At 45.2% G+C, this 18,928-nt stretch overlaps 1 protein-coding gene across 1 annotated transcript in view; it reads left to right on the forward strand.

Annotated features, from left to right (window-relative positions):
- The window catches only part of UBR2 (ubiquitin protein ligase E3 component n-recognin 2), a 426,990-nt gene that overhangs the window by 346,880 nt on the left and 61,182 nt on the right, over positions 1–18,928 (forward strand). The window contains 3 exon segments of the mRNA XM_029593304.1: positions 3,509–3,605; positions 6,168–6,235; positions 6,947–7,082. Of these exon segments, the coding sequence (XP_029449164.1) occupies positions 3,509–3,605; positions 6,168–6,235; positions 6,947–7,082 (301 nt within the window).

Raw genomic sequence — 18,928 nt, forward strand, 5'->3', positions numbered from 1 at the left:
CATCTCGCTGCCTTCTCCGACGGCTTGGGACTACCTGCAGGTCTGGGCTCCATGGCATCCACCATCGATCTAGTCCCAAGGGCTTTTACTCATATGAGACCGTTACAGAAAGCTTTGCTGTCCCGTTGGCAGCCGGTGGCAGAACAGTTTCACATAGTCCTCCCGTTTTTGGGCTCTACCGTCGCCGACTTGCAGTAGTGGCTTTCCCTTACTCATCTGCTACAGGGAATGCCTCTCCAAGTCCCACAGCGGAGGATAGTAACCACGGAAGCCAGTCTCTCGGGCTGGGGTGCAGTCTGCTTCTCCCAGTCCACCCAGGGGATCAGGCCAGCAGCTCAGTCTCGCTGGCACATCATTCAGTTGGAGTCTCAGGTGGTGTTCCTAGCTCTTCTGGAGTTTCTCCCCCTCATCCGCAGCAAGGCGATGCGGGTCTTGTCAGACATCTCCACCACCGTGGCTTACATCAGTCGCCAAGGAGGCACCCGCAGTCTGCTGGTGGCCCTGGAAACCAGCTGTCTCTTCGCCTGGGCAGAGCGACATCTACAGTGCCTGGCGGCCTCCCACATCGCGAGCAAGCAGAATGTTCAGGCCGATTTTCTCAGTCGTCAGTCGCTCGATCCCGGGGAGTGGAAACTCTGACGCAGCCATGGATCTCATCATCGACAGGTGGGGTCCCCCCCAACCTGATCCTCATGGCGACCCTTCGCAATGCCAAGGCGAATCGGTTCTTCAGCCGCTGGAGGGAACACGGCTCGGAGTGCATGGATGCTCTGGCTCTCCCTTGGCCGGCGGACGTCCTGTGGTACATGTTCCTCCCGTGGCCCCTGGTCGGGAAACTTCTCAGAAGAATAGAATTCCACAGGGGTCTCATGGTTCTGGTAGCACCTGAGTGGCCGCGCAGGCCGTGGTTCGCGGATTTTCTTAACCTAGCGACGGATGGACCTCTGCGGCTAGGCCATCTTCCTCAGCTACTTCATCAGGGACCTGTATTTTTCAACCAGGCCGATCGCTTCTGTCTAGTAGCCTGGCTTTTGAATCGCAACGCCTAAGGCGCAAGGGCTATAAGAAGGAGGTCATCCCCACCTTGCTGCAGGCCCGGAAACAGTCAACTTCCCTGGCGTACGTGCGTTTCTGGAACATGTTTGAATCTTTGTGCGGAGTCGGGTATCTCAGCTCGCTCCACCCCGTTCTCGTTCATCCTCTTTCTCCAAAAGGTCTCTCCAAGGGTCTTTCCTTTCGTTCTCTGCGCATACAGGTCTTCCCTCTCGGCTCTCTCCTGGGTCGGGTAGAAGGTCATCGCTTAGCGGGCCACTCGGACGTGATTCGGTGCTTGGAGGGCGTCAAGCTTCTATGTCCGCCTTCTCGGCCCACTTGCCCGTCGTGGAGTTTTCATCTGGTCCTTCGGGCCCTCTGTGCGGCTCTGTTTGAACCTCTCCCTTGCGCTACCTTGAAAGATCTTACGCTTAAGACTGTCTTTCTAGTCTCTATCTCTTCTGATCGTCGGATCTCGGAGATCCAAGCGTTGTCCTGTTGGGAACCTTTTTTTGCAATTTTCCGATTCCGTGGTATCCCTCATGACGGGCCCTTCCTTCTTACCGAAGGTTGTTTCTAACTTCCATGCCAACCAGTCGGTAGAACTCCCTGTGTTTTCCCCTGCGACTGGGGGTGATCTCCGTAAACTTTATGCCAAACAGGTTCTACTTCGCTATCTCTAGGTTTCCAATGGCTTTCGAGTCTCAGACCATCTTTTGTCCTATGGAGTGGGCCCAATCGGGGTAAGCCGGCTTCTAAGACCACTATTGCGTGGTGGTTGAAGGAAGCGATCTCCTCGGCCTATCTTTGTCAAGGTCGGGCGGTTCCTGGGGGGCCTAAAGGCTCATTCACTGCATTCTCAAGCTACTTCCTGGGCGGAGAGTCAATTGGTCTCTCTGCAGGAGATTTGCAGGGCCGCCACTTGGACGTCCTTGCATACTTTTGCTCGACACTTCCGCCTGGATGTGCAAGCTCCGGTTCTTGGTTCTTTTGGGCTACAAGTTCTTCGAGCGGGACTGTCTCGGTCCCACCCGGTTTAGGGAAGCTTTGGTACATCCCACAGTCTCGACTGATCCGGGTATGTACAGGGAAAGGAAAATTAGTTCTTACCTGTTAATTTTCGTTCCTGTAGTACCACGGATCAGTCTGTTTATCTGTCTTCTGTCCTCTCGAAGCTTGTTTCTCTTGCAGATTCGTATATTTCCATACATCATTTTTGTGCAAGAATACTGAGCCATGACACCGGAAGCCTTGGTTGCTCAAGCACCAAGTATATGCAAGAGCGGTTCGTCATACCATATTTCTTACATTGTTCTACATTTGCTCCATCGAGCTTTATGGTTACTTGCTTGATCCTATTCTGGGTCTGTTATTTTCTGCTTTGACATTGGTTATACTGAAGGGTTACAGGATAGGCTCTGTCCTCATATAGGATATCCTTTCAGTTTTAGTCTGTCTCCACCTGCTGGAAAGGAGGCTCAACCCACAGTCTGGACTGATCCGTGGTACTACAGGAACGAAAATTAACAGGTAAGAACTCATTTTCCTTTCAAAAAGACTTCAGGTCTCTGACCTAGCAGATAATCACAGCAGTGAGAACGAAAAGAGAAGCTGAATCATTTTGACTTGAACTGAGTCATCATACTTGGCATAAGGGATTATTGGATGTTATCAACCATCTTAAAAAGAAGGAGCTAAAAATTTGTATTTTTCATTTACAGATGGAACATTATAATTGGAACTAACTGGAAACCCCTTTAAATTCTATGGGGTAGATATTCAAAAGCCATTTAGACGGATAACTGAAAAGTTATCCGTCTAAATGGCTTAGCCATGATATTCGATGACTTATCTGGCTAAATTCTAACCAGATAGGTCAGGGGCGTTCCTGGTGCGGGCAGTAGGCATTCTGAGGAGGAGCGGAGTTAACAGGCTAACCTGTTAACCCGCTAACTGTGGCTGCACTGTAGGCAGGTCTAAAGTTAGCTGGATATACCTTTTCAGCTGACTTTTAAGATGGTTAGGTATCTTTAGCAGCACTACCACCCTGCAGAATATCCCACTTAAGTTAGCCAGATAAGTGTGTCTGGCTAACTTAACTAGCTGCTCAGCTGCCTCTATTTTTTTAACAAACCTGATGGGCATGATCAGGATATGTTCATTTTTTGCAGTGTATTTTCAGGAGACTAGTTGTCCTAAAATCATAATAAATGTATTTTTGCTGTTCTTTAAAGCTAGGTATTTATCTGCTTATGAGAGTTGGGTATAATATTAAATTTCTTGTTAGTTTTGCCCCTCACTTGTTCACAGGAAACAAGAGTTTGATTCCAAACTTGTTTTTTATGACAGCGAGATTTGGAAGATATGAGGATGTGTCATTACCAGCTCTTGGGGAGCAGGTTTGGCAGATGCCACTCTGATAGCAGTATAACCTTGTTAATATTTAGGCTTTGATGTTTAAATTCATATATTTTAGGATGACTGCCTGAAGTCATTAACGAGGTTTGCTGCAGCGCATTGGACTGTGTCGCCTCTTTCTGTGACGCAAGGACACTTTTCTAGATTATTCACATGTGAGTTTCAATATTTCTTTACAGACTAATGTACGTAGTAAGATCATGAAATAGTGTTGCTTTCAGATGCTTTTAAGACTTATAACAATAAAACCTATCAAATAACGTCACATGTGCAACTGTTATTGAGCCAGATGAGAAGTTAGTTAAAGTCAGACTTGTATGTCATATATTTAGAAGAGATCATATAAGTCTTACTACTTTGGTCAGTCCCACACTGCACAGAACCCGTGAGGCCTTTAGAAGGAGATTCTAATAGTAATACTGCATTTTCTCTGCTGTTAGATTCTTAATGAACTAGTAGTACCAGTCTGAATATACTATTTATATTGCCCACTTGACTAATGAAATGTGCTGCATTCAAGTTAGCAGCTGGAGATGTTTATTTAAGATTGTCAGTAAACAATAACCACATTATTTGATTAATAGAGCCCGAAGTTTTTTGCTGAAGCAACATTTCTTCCTAATGGAATCCACTCTTAGACTTGAAAATCTGAAGCCAGAGGTTTAATGATACTTAATTTGCTATACATGCACATACTTTTATTGGATTTATTTCACATCATTCCTATGATAGCTCAAGGCCGATTAGAATACAATGAAATGTAATCAACTTCAGAATAACATTAAATATAAAATAATGTAAAAATATACATAATCACTTAAATAATACAATAATAACATTCTAAAATATAAAAGTAATATTTGAGTAAAAGTCCCATAAAAACCAAGTTTTCAGAAGTCTGCTAACGGTTGTGAGATAAGATGCTAAGCAAAGTTCTCTAGGAAATTTGTTCCACAGCAGAAGAGCAGGGCAAGAGAGCGCCTGCCCTGAGGCAGGCTTCTCATACAGCTGGAATGCAAAGAAATACCTTGGATTCAGATCTAAGGGAAGAACCTGGCATATAGAGAAGTAGTTGATCCCCTAGAGGATAACTTTAACAACTGCACGTAGCAGCATAGACACATGTATGTGGCCATGTGTAGTTTTACCATAGTATTTTATAATGTGCGTATCACATACCCGCATATTATAAAATATGCATAGGAGTTCCCCATAAGCGAATACATGTGTATTTCAGTGCATCGATCACGCTTACTGTACCCACCTATTTAAAAATATACATGCATTTCTCACAGGACAAGCAGGATGTTAGTCCTCACGAAACCCGCCCGCCACCCCGCGGTGTTGGGTTCGTTACATTTTCTTATTTTATTTTTCGGCACTTCATGTAGCTTTAAACAAGACTGAAGGGGGACCCCTGCTGGCTGCAGGTTTAGTGCCATGCTGGGCATGCCCAGTAGGTGACAGTCAAAGTTCTAGAAACTTTGACAAAAGTGTTCCGTAATTGGGCTCCATCTTGTGATGTCACCCATATGTGAGGACTAACATCCTGCTGTCCTGTGAGAACACCTGTTGCAGGTAAGCAACATTTGCTATATTTTACGTGCGAAAATAAAGTGGGATTTACACGCATAAATTGATGTATTCTAAGAAACATACACATGGGAGTAAAATCACCAGTTTAACCAATTAGTCCACCAGTTTGCCCAGTCTTTCTCTAGGTCTTTGAGACCCACTTGGTTCTTCAGCCTGAACAATTCCCAGTTCACCCAGACCTCCCCCCAGTCAGTACTACAAAATAAATGTTTAACATTTTTGCTAGATAAATAGGTGTGAAAATGCATGAGTAAGTTGACAAATGTATGGATATGTCTTTTTAAATAGTAATTTATGCACATAACTGTTGATATTGGCCAGGAACACCCCTAAACTGCCCCTTTTTACGTGGTATGTGTGTGTACGAAAATAGAGGTACGTGTATTTTGGACTTTTATAAAATATAGAATATACGAGTAGAGGCTATTTACGCACGTATATGATAACTTTTATGCGTGTAACATTTTGAAAATTCACATTTTAGATTACAAGGTCCAAAATCATGAGATGCTATATAAACTAGGATTAAAACAATTTGATACACAGCAGTATAGTGAACTGAGTAGTATACTATACACTAGAACAGGGCTTCCCAAACCTGTCCTGAGGACCCCACAACTACTCAGGTTTTCAGGATATCCACAATGAATATGCATGACATAATTTGCATATACTGAGTCTCCATGATATGCAAATTTATCTCATGCATATTCATTGGGGATATCCAGAAAACCTGACTGGCTGTGGGGTCCCCAGGTCAGGTTTGGGAAGTCCTGCACTAGAACTTAGTTTGTTCAAACCAAAGAAGTGTTTGACCCAGGAGATTTAACTATTCTTTCCAGGCCATATACTATAAGGAAAATTAGGAGAAAAATGCCTTCTTAGTAGATCCTCTATTTGGTAACATGTATTTTTTTGTACATGTAACTTGTTAAATGTGATGAGAGAAACATTTACCATGAAAGTACATTTAAGATAATGCTAATTTATTGATGTTTATCAGATAGCTTTTCAGTATTAAAACATTTAACCTACAGGTAATCCAACTCGAGTGTTCTAATGAATATGGTGCTTTATTGAATTATATATAAATTCATTTGTTTGCTTTTATATTTATCTAGCATTGGTGCCTAATGAAAAAACTGAGAGTTCACCAAGCATCCTTGATATTGATATGTTTCACTTGCTCGTAAGTACTTCATATAAGACAAATGAAAGGTTTTTTTGATAGGTATGCAAGTAGTTATTGCTTGACTTGTAGGCTGATAATATGAATATAATTTTCAAGCCTGGCTTATGGTCTTCAGGCCACCTAGAACTGGGAAGATTGCAAAGAGAAACCAATTTGAATTGTAATATTTACTAGACTTCAAAAACTCAAATTACAGTAGATATGGCCGTGTGATTCAGGATTTATGTCTCACTATCTGAGGTATAATACAGCAATGCCAAAAATCAAGGGAGCAGGGGGACAAAAAGAAAGGTAATACCAGACATGTGAAATGCAGGTCCTCTGTACTATCCCTTCATCAGCACAGTAGGACTGAAGTATATTCTGTTTAGGATGGAATCCCAGCAGTTAGAGGAAGTTAGCAAGTGCAAAAAAATTGCATTGCTTCAACAAGCCACATTTGTTTTCTCTCATTATAAAAACAAACTTAAGCATTTAATTTTGTCTCATGTCTGAATTCACTCACCATGATTTTATTAAGCCTCCCCACACCATCCACGGTACTTTTTTTTTTTTTGTCTGATATGGTGCATGACAACTGGTTTTCTGAAGGAAACAGTATTTCTGGCATTATTAAACAGTATTGCTGTCTTGTTAAACATTTTACTCTCCCATTACCTCTATACTTTAATATAATTTATCCAAATCCTTGTTTCGTGTGTCACATAGGTGAGCTTGGTGCTGGCATTCCCCACTGTACAGTGTCAGGATTTTTCAGGGACTAGCCTTGCCACAGGAGATCTTCATCTTTTCCGTCTTGTCACGATGGCACAGATCATTCAAATTTTGTTAACCTCTTCAGCAGGTAACTATGAATTTTATTTTTCATGTGTTGAAGACTCGCAAAATTCAGTTGTATCTCTTTACTCACACAACAAGCAAGCAGTGTGTCGCCCCAAGAATATAATGTTAAAGTAGTTAAATAGAATATATTTATAACTCTTAAGAAAGCAAATAGAACTGGTACACCATACTTGCCAACCTTTGTGTCATCAATGGCACTCGATGATAAGGTAGATGCATAAAGACAGCTATCCATAGAGAGATTAAGTTTCAAAGGAACTTCAGCAGGTAAAGTAGTGCTTTTCCTATCATCTTGCTAGACCATCCAGACATGTGGGTTCCCTGTACATACCTGATCAGTCCAGACTCCTGGGTTATGCCTCCGCACCAGCAGGTGGAAACAGAGCAAAACTTGACAGGCTCTGCCATATATACTGGGGTGCCACCCACAGCCTGCCAGTATTTCTCTGTTTCCAGCAGGTGGTATGGGTGCATAGCTCACAGCCTGGTTTAAAAAAAAAAAAAAAGATTGTAAAGAGTTTTTGGTAGGAAAGGGTCTTTTGACTACAGCAATTTAGTTAGTCAGTGTCCTTTCAACTAAGTTTGTACAAAAAAAAAAAGAGAAGCCATTTTTTTCTGATTTGTTTTTCCTTCCTCCTCAGGTTAGGGAGGAACGGTCCGTGCTCCCAGGGGGTTGCCAGGCCCTGAGAGGACCATCCCCCCCCTGGTTGAGCACATTGCTGAGGCTAGGGGTTGAGGACCCCACCGATCAGAGCCCAGCCGGGGTGATATCGGGGAGCCCGGCTCACTCACCCCAGCTGGACCGATCCAGCACTCGTCGGGGGACAGCGCCGGTGAGAAAAAAAAAATTGATTTTCTTGTCGGCGATCCTCTGGTCTTGCGGCAGCGTCGTTTTTTGGTGGTAGTGGTGGCCCAGCTGCACCAGGAAGGCTTGGCTGTCCATCCATATCTGGACGATTGGCTGATTCGCGTGAAGTCAGAGGAATCGTACTGGGCGGCGGTTCAGCGAGTCCTGCAACTGATGCACTCGCTCGGCTGGGTAGTCAATACGTCCAAAAGTCAGCTCCAACCCTCACAGTCGCTGGAGTTTTTGGGCGCATTATTCGACACGCGACAAGGCAAGGTTTTCCTCTTGGTGGACCGCTGTCGGAAGCTACGAGGTCAGGTTACAGCTTTTCTACAGATGCAACCACCGACAGTCTGAGACTACCTACAGTTGATTGGTTCTATGGCCTGTACACTGGAATTGGTTCCGTGGGCTTTTGCGCACATGCGGCCCTTGCAAGTGGCGTTACTGTCCCGATGGAGTCCGGTCTCCGAGCAGTTCCAGCTTCCCTTGCCCCTGACGGCCACGGCACGGTCCAGTCTGTGGTGGTGGTTGCAACCGGACAATCTGCTACAGGGGGTCTCGATTGTGGCCCCGGAATAGACAGTAGTCACCACAGACGCGAGCCTTTCCAGCGGGGGGGCAGTATGCCTGCGACATTCGGTGCAGGGTCGCTGGTCCCCGACCGAGTCTCGCTGGTCGATCAACCGCCTGGAGACCAGAACGGTACGTCTGGCGTTACAGGCGTTTCTTCACCTGGTGCAGGGAAAGTCGGTCCGAGTCCTTTCGGACAATGCTACCACAGTGGCCTACATCAATCGACAGGGAGGGACGCAGAGTCGGCCGGTGGCCTTGGAAGCCCGGCTCCTAATACAGTGGGCGGAGAGGTACCTTCTCCGCATCGCCGTGTCCCATATCGCAGGGGTAGACTTCCTGAGTCGTCATCAACTGGACCCAGGGGAGTGGGAGCTGGCGGACAACGCTTTCCAGCTCATTTGCGACAGGTGGGGACAGCCGGCCATGGATCTGATGGCGAACTGTCAGAATGCCAAGGCGCCCCGCTTCTTCGCCAGTCACAGGGATCCAGGGGCGGAAGGGGTGGGCGCCCTGGTGCTTCCTTGGCCGACGTCCATTCTCCTGCATGTCTTTCCTCCGTGACCTCTAATAGGAAATGTTCTTCGTCGCATAGAGGGTCATCCCACGGAGGTCATTCTGGTAGCCCCAGAGTGGTCGCGCAGGCCGTGGTTTGCGGACCTCGTCAACCTGTCATTGGAAGCGCCGTTATGGCTCCCGGCGTCTCAGAGTCTTCTTCATCAGGGACCCATCTGTTTCGATCAGGCAGATCACTTTTATCTAGCGGCATGGCTTTTGAAAGGCGCCAGCTGAAGGGGAAAGGCTATTCGGATGCGGTGGTGGCCACCCTCTTGCTGTCGTGCAAGGTTTCGACTTCGCTATCATATATGCGCGTCTGGAGAGTTTTTGAGGCATGGTGTGCGTCTCGAGCCATTCGGCCTACTCGGGCGACCATCCCCGATATTTTGGCCTTTCTCCAGGGGGGTTTGGCTAAAGGACTGTTGTGTAGCTCTCTGCGAGTGCAGGTGGCGGCTCTTGGTTCCTTACGTGGGTCTGTGGATGGGGTGGTGTTGGCATCTCACCCGGACTTGGTCCGATTCCTGAAAGGAGCAACGCACCTGCGTCCACCGGTTGCCGTACCTAAATTTAGTTCTCAAGGCATTGTGCGCGTCTCCGTTCAAACCTCTGAAGGGTGCTTCTCTGAATGATTTGACTTTGAAAGTTGTATTTCTGGTGGTGATCACTTCGGCTAGGAGAGTCTCTGAGCTTCAGGCTCTATCCTGTCGGGAACCCTTCTTAAGGATCTCTGAGTCCGGCATGAGTCTCCGGACCGTTCCTTCCCAAAGTAGTGTCTGCTTTTCATTTGAACCAGTCGGTGGAACTCCCAGCGTTTTCCCATCTCGAAGGTTCGGATAAAGTCTCCAAGGATTTGAAGAAGTTGGACGTGCGTAGAGTCCTTTTACGCTATCTGGAGGTTACTAATGATTTCTGGGTGTTGGACCACCTTTTTGTACTCTGGAGGGGCCCCAATAAGGGCAATATGGCGTCTAAGACAACCATTTCACGTTGGTTAAAGGAATCAATCAATTCCGCGTATCTCTTGAGTGGTCGACCCCTTCCTTTGGGGCTGAAGGCTCATTCTACGCATTCGCAGGCGGCTTCTTGGGCGGATTGTCATCAGATAGCTCCGCTGGAGATCTACAGATCAGCAACTTGGAAATCGTTGCATACATTTTCTCGTCATTATCATCTGGATGTACAGGACTCTAGGGAGAGTAACTTCGGAGCAGGCGTATTGAGAGCGGGCCTCTCCGTTGCCCACCCTAAGAAGTGAGCTCTGGTACATCTCAGGAGTCTGGAATGATCCGGTACGTACAGGGAAAAGAAAATTAGGTCTTACCTTCGATAATTTTCGTTCCTGTAGTACCAAGGATCAGTCCAGAGTCCCGCCCTATGCTGCAGTAAGTTCGGAGAGTCCGCTGTTCTGAGTTTTTCGGTCTGTTTGATAGTCCGGCTATTTTATGAGTCTGTTCCCCTCGGCTGCCTGGATCAGGTTTTTGTTGGGGGGCCGTGACCCATCTGTTCCCCGGTTCACTTTCATGTACATAGTTAATTTATATATGGGTGGAATTGTCCTGCTTTGACATTGCGTAATACTGGCAGGCTGTGGGTGGCACCCTAGTATATATGGCAGAGCCTGTCAAGTTTTGCTCTGTTTCCACCTGCTGGTGCGGAGGCATAACCCAGGAGTCTGTACTGATCCTTGGTACTACAGGAATGAAAATTATCGAAGGTAAGACCTAATTTTCTTTTTCTACCACAGTGCCAACAGATAGAGACAGAGAACCACAATCTTTTCAGTGACATCATCCTGCCTATAAAGAATGGTGCAGACTGGGCAGCTGCCAATATCCTCTTTCTCTCCTGCTTCCATAGCAGACTGCATGACAACAGATCTGGTCGCCATCTTGGGTCCAACACATGGCCTGCCTTTACTCACCATGGTTTCTGATGTTTTCTGTTGGGCCCTTTCGCCCTCTGGACTTGTCACCAGCAGGGGAGAGGAGACTCAAGAGCCCCTTCATATTTTTTGTTTATCATCCCAGGAGTTTTTGTAAGACTCATGCTCCAGGCTTCTGAAAAATGCAGAAGCTTGGCAATGGAGGGATTTTCAGGACCTGGGATTTCCCCTAGCTTTCCTCCTTGTGAGCACTCTGTATTCAAGTGACCTCCATAAATCGGTGAAGCACATGGTCTTATCTGAAAAGGAGTCTCTTAATGGGGGTCTCATAGTGGCAAGACTATGAACAGGCTGCATCCTCAAAATGCCCTTATGATGGTTGTGATCTGCAAGACATCTGTCTTGCATATCCTTACGAGCCATGCCCTCTCACAGGAATATACGGATTAAGTCCTCCTTAAAACAGTCATCCCCTGCTCTGGTTTTTGGCAGTTTAAGAACATAAGAACATAAGAAAATGCCATACTGGGTCAGACCAAGGGTCCATCAAGCCCAGCATCCTGTTTCCAAAAGTGGCCAATCCAGGCTAAAAGAACCTGGCAAGTACCCAAAAACTAAGTCTATTCCATGTTACCATTGCTAATGGCAGTGGCTATTCTCTAAGTGAACTTAATAGCAGATAATGGACTTCTCCTCCAAGAACTTATCCAATCCTTTTTTAAACACAGCTATACTAACTGCACTAACCACATCCTCTGGCAACAAATTCCAGAGTTTAATTGTGCATTGAGTAAAAAAGAACTTTCTCCGATTAGTTTTAAATGTGCCCCATGCTAACTTCATGGAGTGCCCCCTAGTCTTTCTACTATCCGAAAGAGTAAATAACCGATTCACATCTACCCGTTCTAGACCTCTCATGATTTTAAACACCTCTATCATATCCCCCCTCAGTCGTCTCTTCTCCAAGCTGAAAAGTCCTAACCTCTTTAGTCTTTCCTCATAGGGGAGTTGTTCCATTCCCCTTATCATTTTGGTAGCCCTTCTCTGTACCTTCTCCATGGCAATTATATCTTTTTTGAGATGCGGTGACCAGAATTGTACACAGTATTCAAGGTGCGGTCTCACCATGGAGCAATACAGAGGCATTATGACATTTTCTGTTTTATTCACCATTCCCTTTCTAATAATTCCCAACATTCTGTTTGCTTTTTTGACTGCCGCAGCACACTGAACCGATGATTTCAATGTGTTATCCACTATGACACCTAGATCTCTTTCTTGGGTTGTAGCACCTAATATGGAACCCGACATTGTGTAATTATAGCACGGGTTATTTTTCCCTATATGCATCACCTTGCACTTATCCACATTAAATTTCATCTGCCATTTGGATGCCCAATTTTCCAGTCTCATAAGGTCTTCCTGCAATTTATCACAATCTGCTTATGATTTAACTACTCTGAACAATTTTATGTCATCTGCATATTTGATTATCTCACTCGTCGTATTTCTTTCCAGATCATTTATAAATATATTGAAAAGTAAGGGTCCCAATACACAGTAATGGAAGGAGTTCCTATAAATCTATTGAAGGGATTAGATCTAGAACCTCCCAAATGGATTGTGATCACATCCAATGCGAGCCTTGTGGGCTGGGGTGCTCTCTCATGGCCCCTTAGCCTAAGGGCTCTAGTCCAGAAAAGAAGCTTTGTGTTCAGTAAATGGGCTGGAACCACAGCTATCAGGTTGGCTGGATTGCAATTGTTGCATTTAATGAAAGGTGCAGCAGTTCAGATGCTTTCAGACAACACCACAGCAGTAGTTTATGTGAACAGACAGCGGGGTACTTGACCTCGATGATTCCCCGGGAGGCAAGCCTGTTCTGGTGGATGAAGCAGAATCTACTACAGCTCTCAGAAGCTCACATCGCAGGATTAGAGAATGTCTAAGTTGACTTCTTCAGCAGAAATGCACTGGATCCCAGGAAATGGGAGCTCAACCAGGATACTTTCTAGATGATAATGAACCATAAGAACATAAGAAATTGCCATGCTGGGTCAGACCAAGGGTCCATCAAGCCCAGCATCCTGTTTCCAACAGAGGCCAAAACCAGGCCACAAGAACCTGGCAATTACCCAAACACTAAGAAGAACCCATGCTACTGATGCAATTAATAGCAGTGGCTATTCCCTATGTATAATTGATTAATAGCCATTAATGGACTTCTCCTCCAAGAACTTATCCAAACCTTTTTTGAACCCAGCTACACTAACTGCACTAACCACCTCCTCTGGCAACAAATTCCAGAGCTTTATTGTGCGTTGAGTGAAAAAGAATTTTCTCCGATTAGTCTTAAATGTGTTACTTGCTAACTTCATGGAATGCCCCCTAGTCCTTCTATTATTCGAAAGTGTAAATAACCGAGTCACATCTACTCGTTCAAGACCTCTCATGATCTTAAAGACCTCTATCATATCCCCCCTCAGCCGTCTCTTCTCCAAGCTGAACAGCCCTAACCTCTTCAGCCTTTCCTCATAGGGGAGCTGTTCCATCCCCTTTATCATTTTGGTTGCCCTTCTCTGTACCTTCTCCATCGCAACTATATCTTTTTTGAGATGCGGCGACCAGAATTGTACACAGTATTCAAGATGCGGTCTCACCATGGAGCGATACAGAGGCATTATGACATTTTCCGTTCTATTAACCATTCCCTTCCTAATAATTCATAACATTCTGTTTGCTTTTTTGACTGCTGCAGCACACTGAGCCGACGATTTTAAAGTATTATCCACTATGATGCCTAGATCTTTTTCCTGGGTGGTAGCTCCTAATATGGAACCTAACATCATGTAACTACAGCAAGGGTTATTTTTCCCTATATGCAACACCTTGCACTTGTCCACATTAAATTTCATCTGCCATTTGGATGCCCAATCTTCCAGTCTTGCAAGGTCCTCCTGTAATGTATCACAGTCTGCTTGTGATTTAACTACTCTGAATAATTTTGTATCATCCGCAAATTTGATAACCTCACTCGTCGTATTGAGTGTCGTATTTGGGTGTCCCTCAAATGGTTCTGATGGGAACTAACAAAATCGCCAAGACAGGTCGATTCTTCAGCCACCAGAAAGAATGGGGTTACTGCAGAATTGGTGCCATGCTGCAACCTTGGCCGAAGAGTAAACTTTTGTTTTTTTGCCTTAGCCTGTCATAGGCAGAACTCTTAAGAGGAATACAGGATCACCACTCATCAGTTATCCTGGTGGTTCTGAATTGGCCAAGAAGACCATGTTATGCAGATCTAGTGGGGCTGCAGGTTTTTGTTTCACTCCATCTTCCCATCAGTTGGGGCCTGTTAAGATGGAGCAGAACACCAGTATGCAGCCCCAGTAGATCCACATACCATGGTCATCTTGGCCATTCAGGAACTACCAGGATACCTGTTGACCAGTAATCCTCACAAGGATTCTTTATATCTTCTTCCTTGATTGTTTTATCTCTTTTCTTCCAAGGTTGTTCTTAGTGAGGTTACATTTGTTTCATAGGGAGTTTTCTTATTTCATTGCTTTGACACAAGGATATTGGCAGACACCCAATCTATTTCACCTTTTATAGGCAGTGATAATGTTACTGAAAAAATTGTGGTTCTGTCTCCATCTGCTGGAGGAGTGACAAAAACCCACATGTCTGGACTCATGGACATAGCAGGATTCATGGAAAGGAAATTAACAACTAAGACTAAATTTCTCCTTATCTGCAGAAATGACCCTTTAGAAAATTGTGCTACTAATGCACATGTAAAATTACACACACACTTTTACATGCATGGAGAAAAGTGGAAGTAAAGTTTGGGTGGGGTTGGGTTTTAATGTACATACTTCTTGATTTTGAAAAATGTAAATTCTCTCAAAACTATGTGCACCAAATGGCAAGTGGTATTGTATACGCATAGTTTTACTGGAATAATTTTCAAAGCAGGCTAATACACGTAAGTCCATTTTGCAAATTGGTGGAACTTATGTGCATAGCTGCCAGCTAAGGTATGTGCAATGTTACAAGTTTATTATACTATTACTTCCTTTTGAAAATTAAATGTTGGATGTGGGAAAACCATGTAGTACCCCCTGGTTATGATGCTAACATTGATGGGGATACAAGTTGATCCTGTGGTACAGGATCACCCTGGGTACAAAAGGGGCTACATAGCAAATGGATTATTCAAACAAATGAAATAAACTGACATTGGTACACAATATGCACTACAGTAGTTAGTAAAGGGGAACTTTTAAAATGTATTTTTAAAGAAGGCAGTAATTTTTTTAAAAGGCAGTTTTCTAACAGATTTTATTTCTGCAGATCTGGATCCTAATAGTTGTACAGCTCTTATCACAGTAACCTTCCCATTCAACAATACTTTGCAAGTCTTTTGGAAACTTTAGAGTAATTTCAACATCATATGATTTTGACTAGCCTGCAATTTCTAAAATACTGTGGTGTCTTTGCCAGGGCTAAAGCCATATATTGGAGGCACGAAATTCACCTTCTGTTTTTAGGTCCTGTGTAAACAGTCTCCCACCGTCTCATTGTTGCAGAACTGTCATAGTCTTCCTTTTCAGTACTACTGTTTCAACCACCTTGTCTAAGAACGATCATAGCTTTCCTCCTCCTGGTATCCACCTACTATTATAGCCCCTTGTATGCCCAAATCTCATTTAGTCTGCGCTTTTGAAATATCATTTTGCTTGCTTTTGATGGTTGCTAGCCTTTACTTTATGCTATGTGATTTCCTCTTATTAATGGTTGTGTGGTCCCGAGTGCGCACTCTCATTGTGGACCTAGCTGCTATAGCCTCACTCTGAGATCTCACTTGGATGCATGCTTTTCTAGGATTTATGGGAGTGGTTGGCCCAGGCAACTGATTGCAGTTTATCCAATACCATATAATAAGACAAGTGTTTATAATCAAAGGGCATTGTATAGGTCCTCTCAAGGCATGAAGTCTTCAGCCTATCCAGTCACTATTATTTATTTATTTATTTTATTTATTTAAACTCTTTTCTATACCGTCGTTAAGTTGTATACCATCACAACGGTTTACAAAGAGGCACATATATACATATTTGGAAAATATATAAGATAATACTATCTATAGGAAGTGCCATTAGAGTCCGGTAGCATAGTTTAGTAATAAAGGTTATTTGTAAAGTTTTAAAAATATTGTCCTTTTTCTACATTTCACAGATTTAATTTCATATATAACTCTTTTGGAGTGTATGTTTTGTTTTGCTCAAACACACTTATTGAGCAGACAAGTGCTGCGTTCTGATGTTCTCACAGGACAAGCAGGATGGTAGTCCTCAAATATGGGTGACATCACAGGATGGATCCCTATACGGAAAACTTTCTGTCAAAGTTTCTATAAAGCTTTGATTGACACTGGCCCACTGAATGCACTGAGCATGCTCAGCTTGCAATTATCCCTGTGAACCACAGGTGTCTCCCTCAGTCTTCTTTTTTCCACTCTGCAGTAAGCATAGTGGTTAGTAGCTCTGTGAGAAATTCTAACACTTTTTTCTTTACGGAAACACTTAAACTTTTACTTCACAAACACTTTTCCCTGCATGGGTCTCCCTTCGCATACGTTTATTTGACGCTTGGTGAGTACTATACCCTGTTTTTTCGATCTGTTCCTGTCACCTCCCTGGCCTGCCAACTGACTGCGGCCTTCCCTCTCCCTATGTTTTCAGTTAGCCACACATAGCCTGCGAGTGTCCCTCTGTGACACTCTGCCTGGTTATTAGCGCTAGTGGGACAGGGACTTCCACGGTTTCCGTTGCCGCCAGGGCCCCTGTCGATTTCAGGTCCTTCGATTTCCTCGGTACCCTTGTGCAGTCGATGCCCTCATCACTACAGTTGGTACCCCTTTTAGACCGTCCTGGATTCTTAGATGCCATCGGTACACTGATGCCATTGGTCCCTGCATCGTTTCTCAGTGCCATCCATGTTTTTCATCCATGGCACTGATTTTTCCTTAGGTTTCATTGGTGCCATCATTGCCCGGATGGATGCCATCGACGCACACCTTTGTCTTGTCGGTGCCATCCATGCCCGGGTCGATGCCACCGTCGCCCAGGGCACTTCCATCGATGCCAGGGCCATTTCCATCGATGCCATCCTTTAATTTATCAATGTCATCGATGCCCAGGTCAATTCCATCGATGGTATCCATGCCAGGGTCGATTCCACCGATGAAATCGATGCCCAGGTCGGTGGCATTGATGCCATCGATGCCATTGGTGCCCGAGTCAATCCAATCGATGCTTTTGATGCCCGTGGCCATGCCGTCAATCCTGTGGCCATGCCACCGATGCCGTCGGTGCCCGTCTCCATACATTGATGCCCTCGACGCCCATGTCGTTTCCATCTATGTCTTCGTTCCTATTGATGCGGTCATCGACTCCGTCGATGCTGGTATCATTTTTCTGATGCCAATGATGTTTTTTCGATTATTCGATGCCACATTGTTTTCATAGACACCTACGCCGATGCCGTCAGTGCTTCCGTCACTATCATTGTTGCTCTGCCTGGATCATCGACGTTTTTTGACGATGTATTTTTGACGATGTATTTTTGACGATACCCTCGAGGCTGCTTCGGCCACCATTGACACCGTCAATACCGACCCAGCACCTCCACGTAATGCCCTCACCTAAACACAGTGCTCCATGCTTTGGGTTCTTATTAAGCCCCGTATTAGCCTATGACACTACATAGTACCAGGAGCAGTGCAGGCATGCTGACAGTCCGTCATTCGCCATCCAAGACAGCGAGAGCATCCATCTCGGCGCTGGGGAAAGACCGGGCCGAGCACCGTAGCACGCATCGTCACCGACACTGTGACCGTCCGCCACCGACGCCATCCAGCACATCGGTGCTATCCTTCTTGGTGCTGGAGAATGCCCGGGCCAAGCAACATCACCACTGCCATCGCCAGTGTTCCGCACAGTTCTGGCAGTCCTTGGTGCTCCAGAAACACCGGAACGAGTTACGAATAATTCTGCACTGGTGTCACGACACATCAAGCAGCTGCAACGAGGGCCGGGTTCACGAGCCAAAGATGGCTCCCCTGTTCCCGAGGTGTGCCCCACAGACATCGGTGCGGGATTGTGGCCCTCCACAAAATGACTGTGGTAGTGCCAGCCACGCTCAGCCTGTCTCCTCTATACCTGCACCACCATACCAGGCATCAGAGTTGAGACGGGCGTCTACGTCCAACAGGCTACCTCTCGATGACTCCTGAAATCCACAGAGCCAGCAGTGTTCACCGGGTCATCCTTCGGTGATCCACGTCGGATGATAAGTACCCGCTTCTGCGGCTTCCCATTGAGATGTGTTCTCTAATTCGGGCCACATGGTTCGAAAAGTTCTAGGTCATCTACTTTCCAAGAACCGTATTAGTGTCATATATCGCTATTGCTAGCTATGTCAGCCACAATACCAAGAGAACCTCTCTACATTTCTTTGGGATTACATCAGGACATCCTCCCATTTTCATCAATGGGGCTCTGTACTGATTAATACTCTGGCTTCTGGTTCCTAATTCAGAACCAAAGTTCCAGATGCATTTGCTGATCTGCTAAACATGAGATCCAGCAAATACTGCCTCAAGTGCAAGTCCACCTCGAAGCCTGACGACAGGTCTCGATGTCTCCTTGTACAGCACACAGAAATGCAGGTAAGACTTTACCGCTCACGCTCCCATGGGAGGTTACATGATACCCAGATTACATCAGCCCTGTCGGTTGGACACCACCTGGTCTCCCAACTGGCCAGATATCAGAGTGGCCACCCCACTTTGTACCAAGGTTCCCGGTACACTCCCCCAGATGCTACAAAAGCGCAGGAGGGAGGGGGGTTGGGAGTTTTAATTACACTATCCTTTCTTTCAACAGAAAGTAGTTACTCTCCGCCCATCCTGGACCTCAGA

This window comes from Rhinatrema bivittatum, chromosome 3 (assembly GCF_901001135.1).
Source record: "Rhinatrema bivittatum chromosome 3, aRhiBiv1.1, whole genome shotgun sequence".
Taxonomy (NCBI): Eukaryota; Metazoa; Chordata; class Amphibia; order Gymnophiona; family Rhinatrematidae; genus Rhinatrema; species Rhinatrema bivittatum.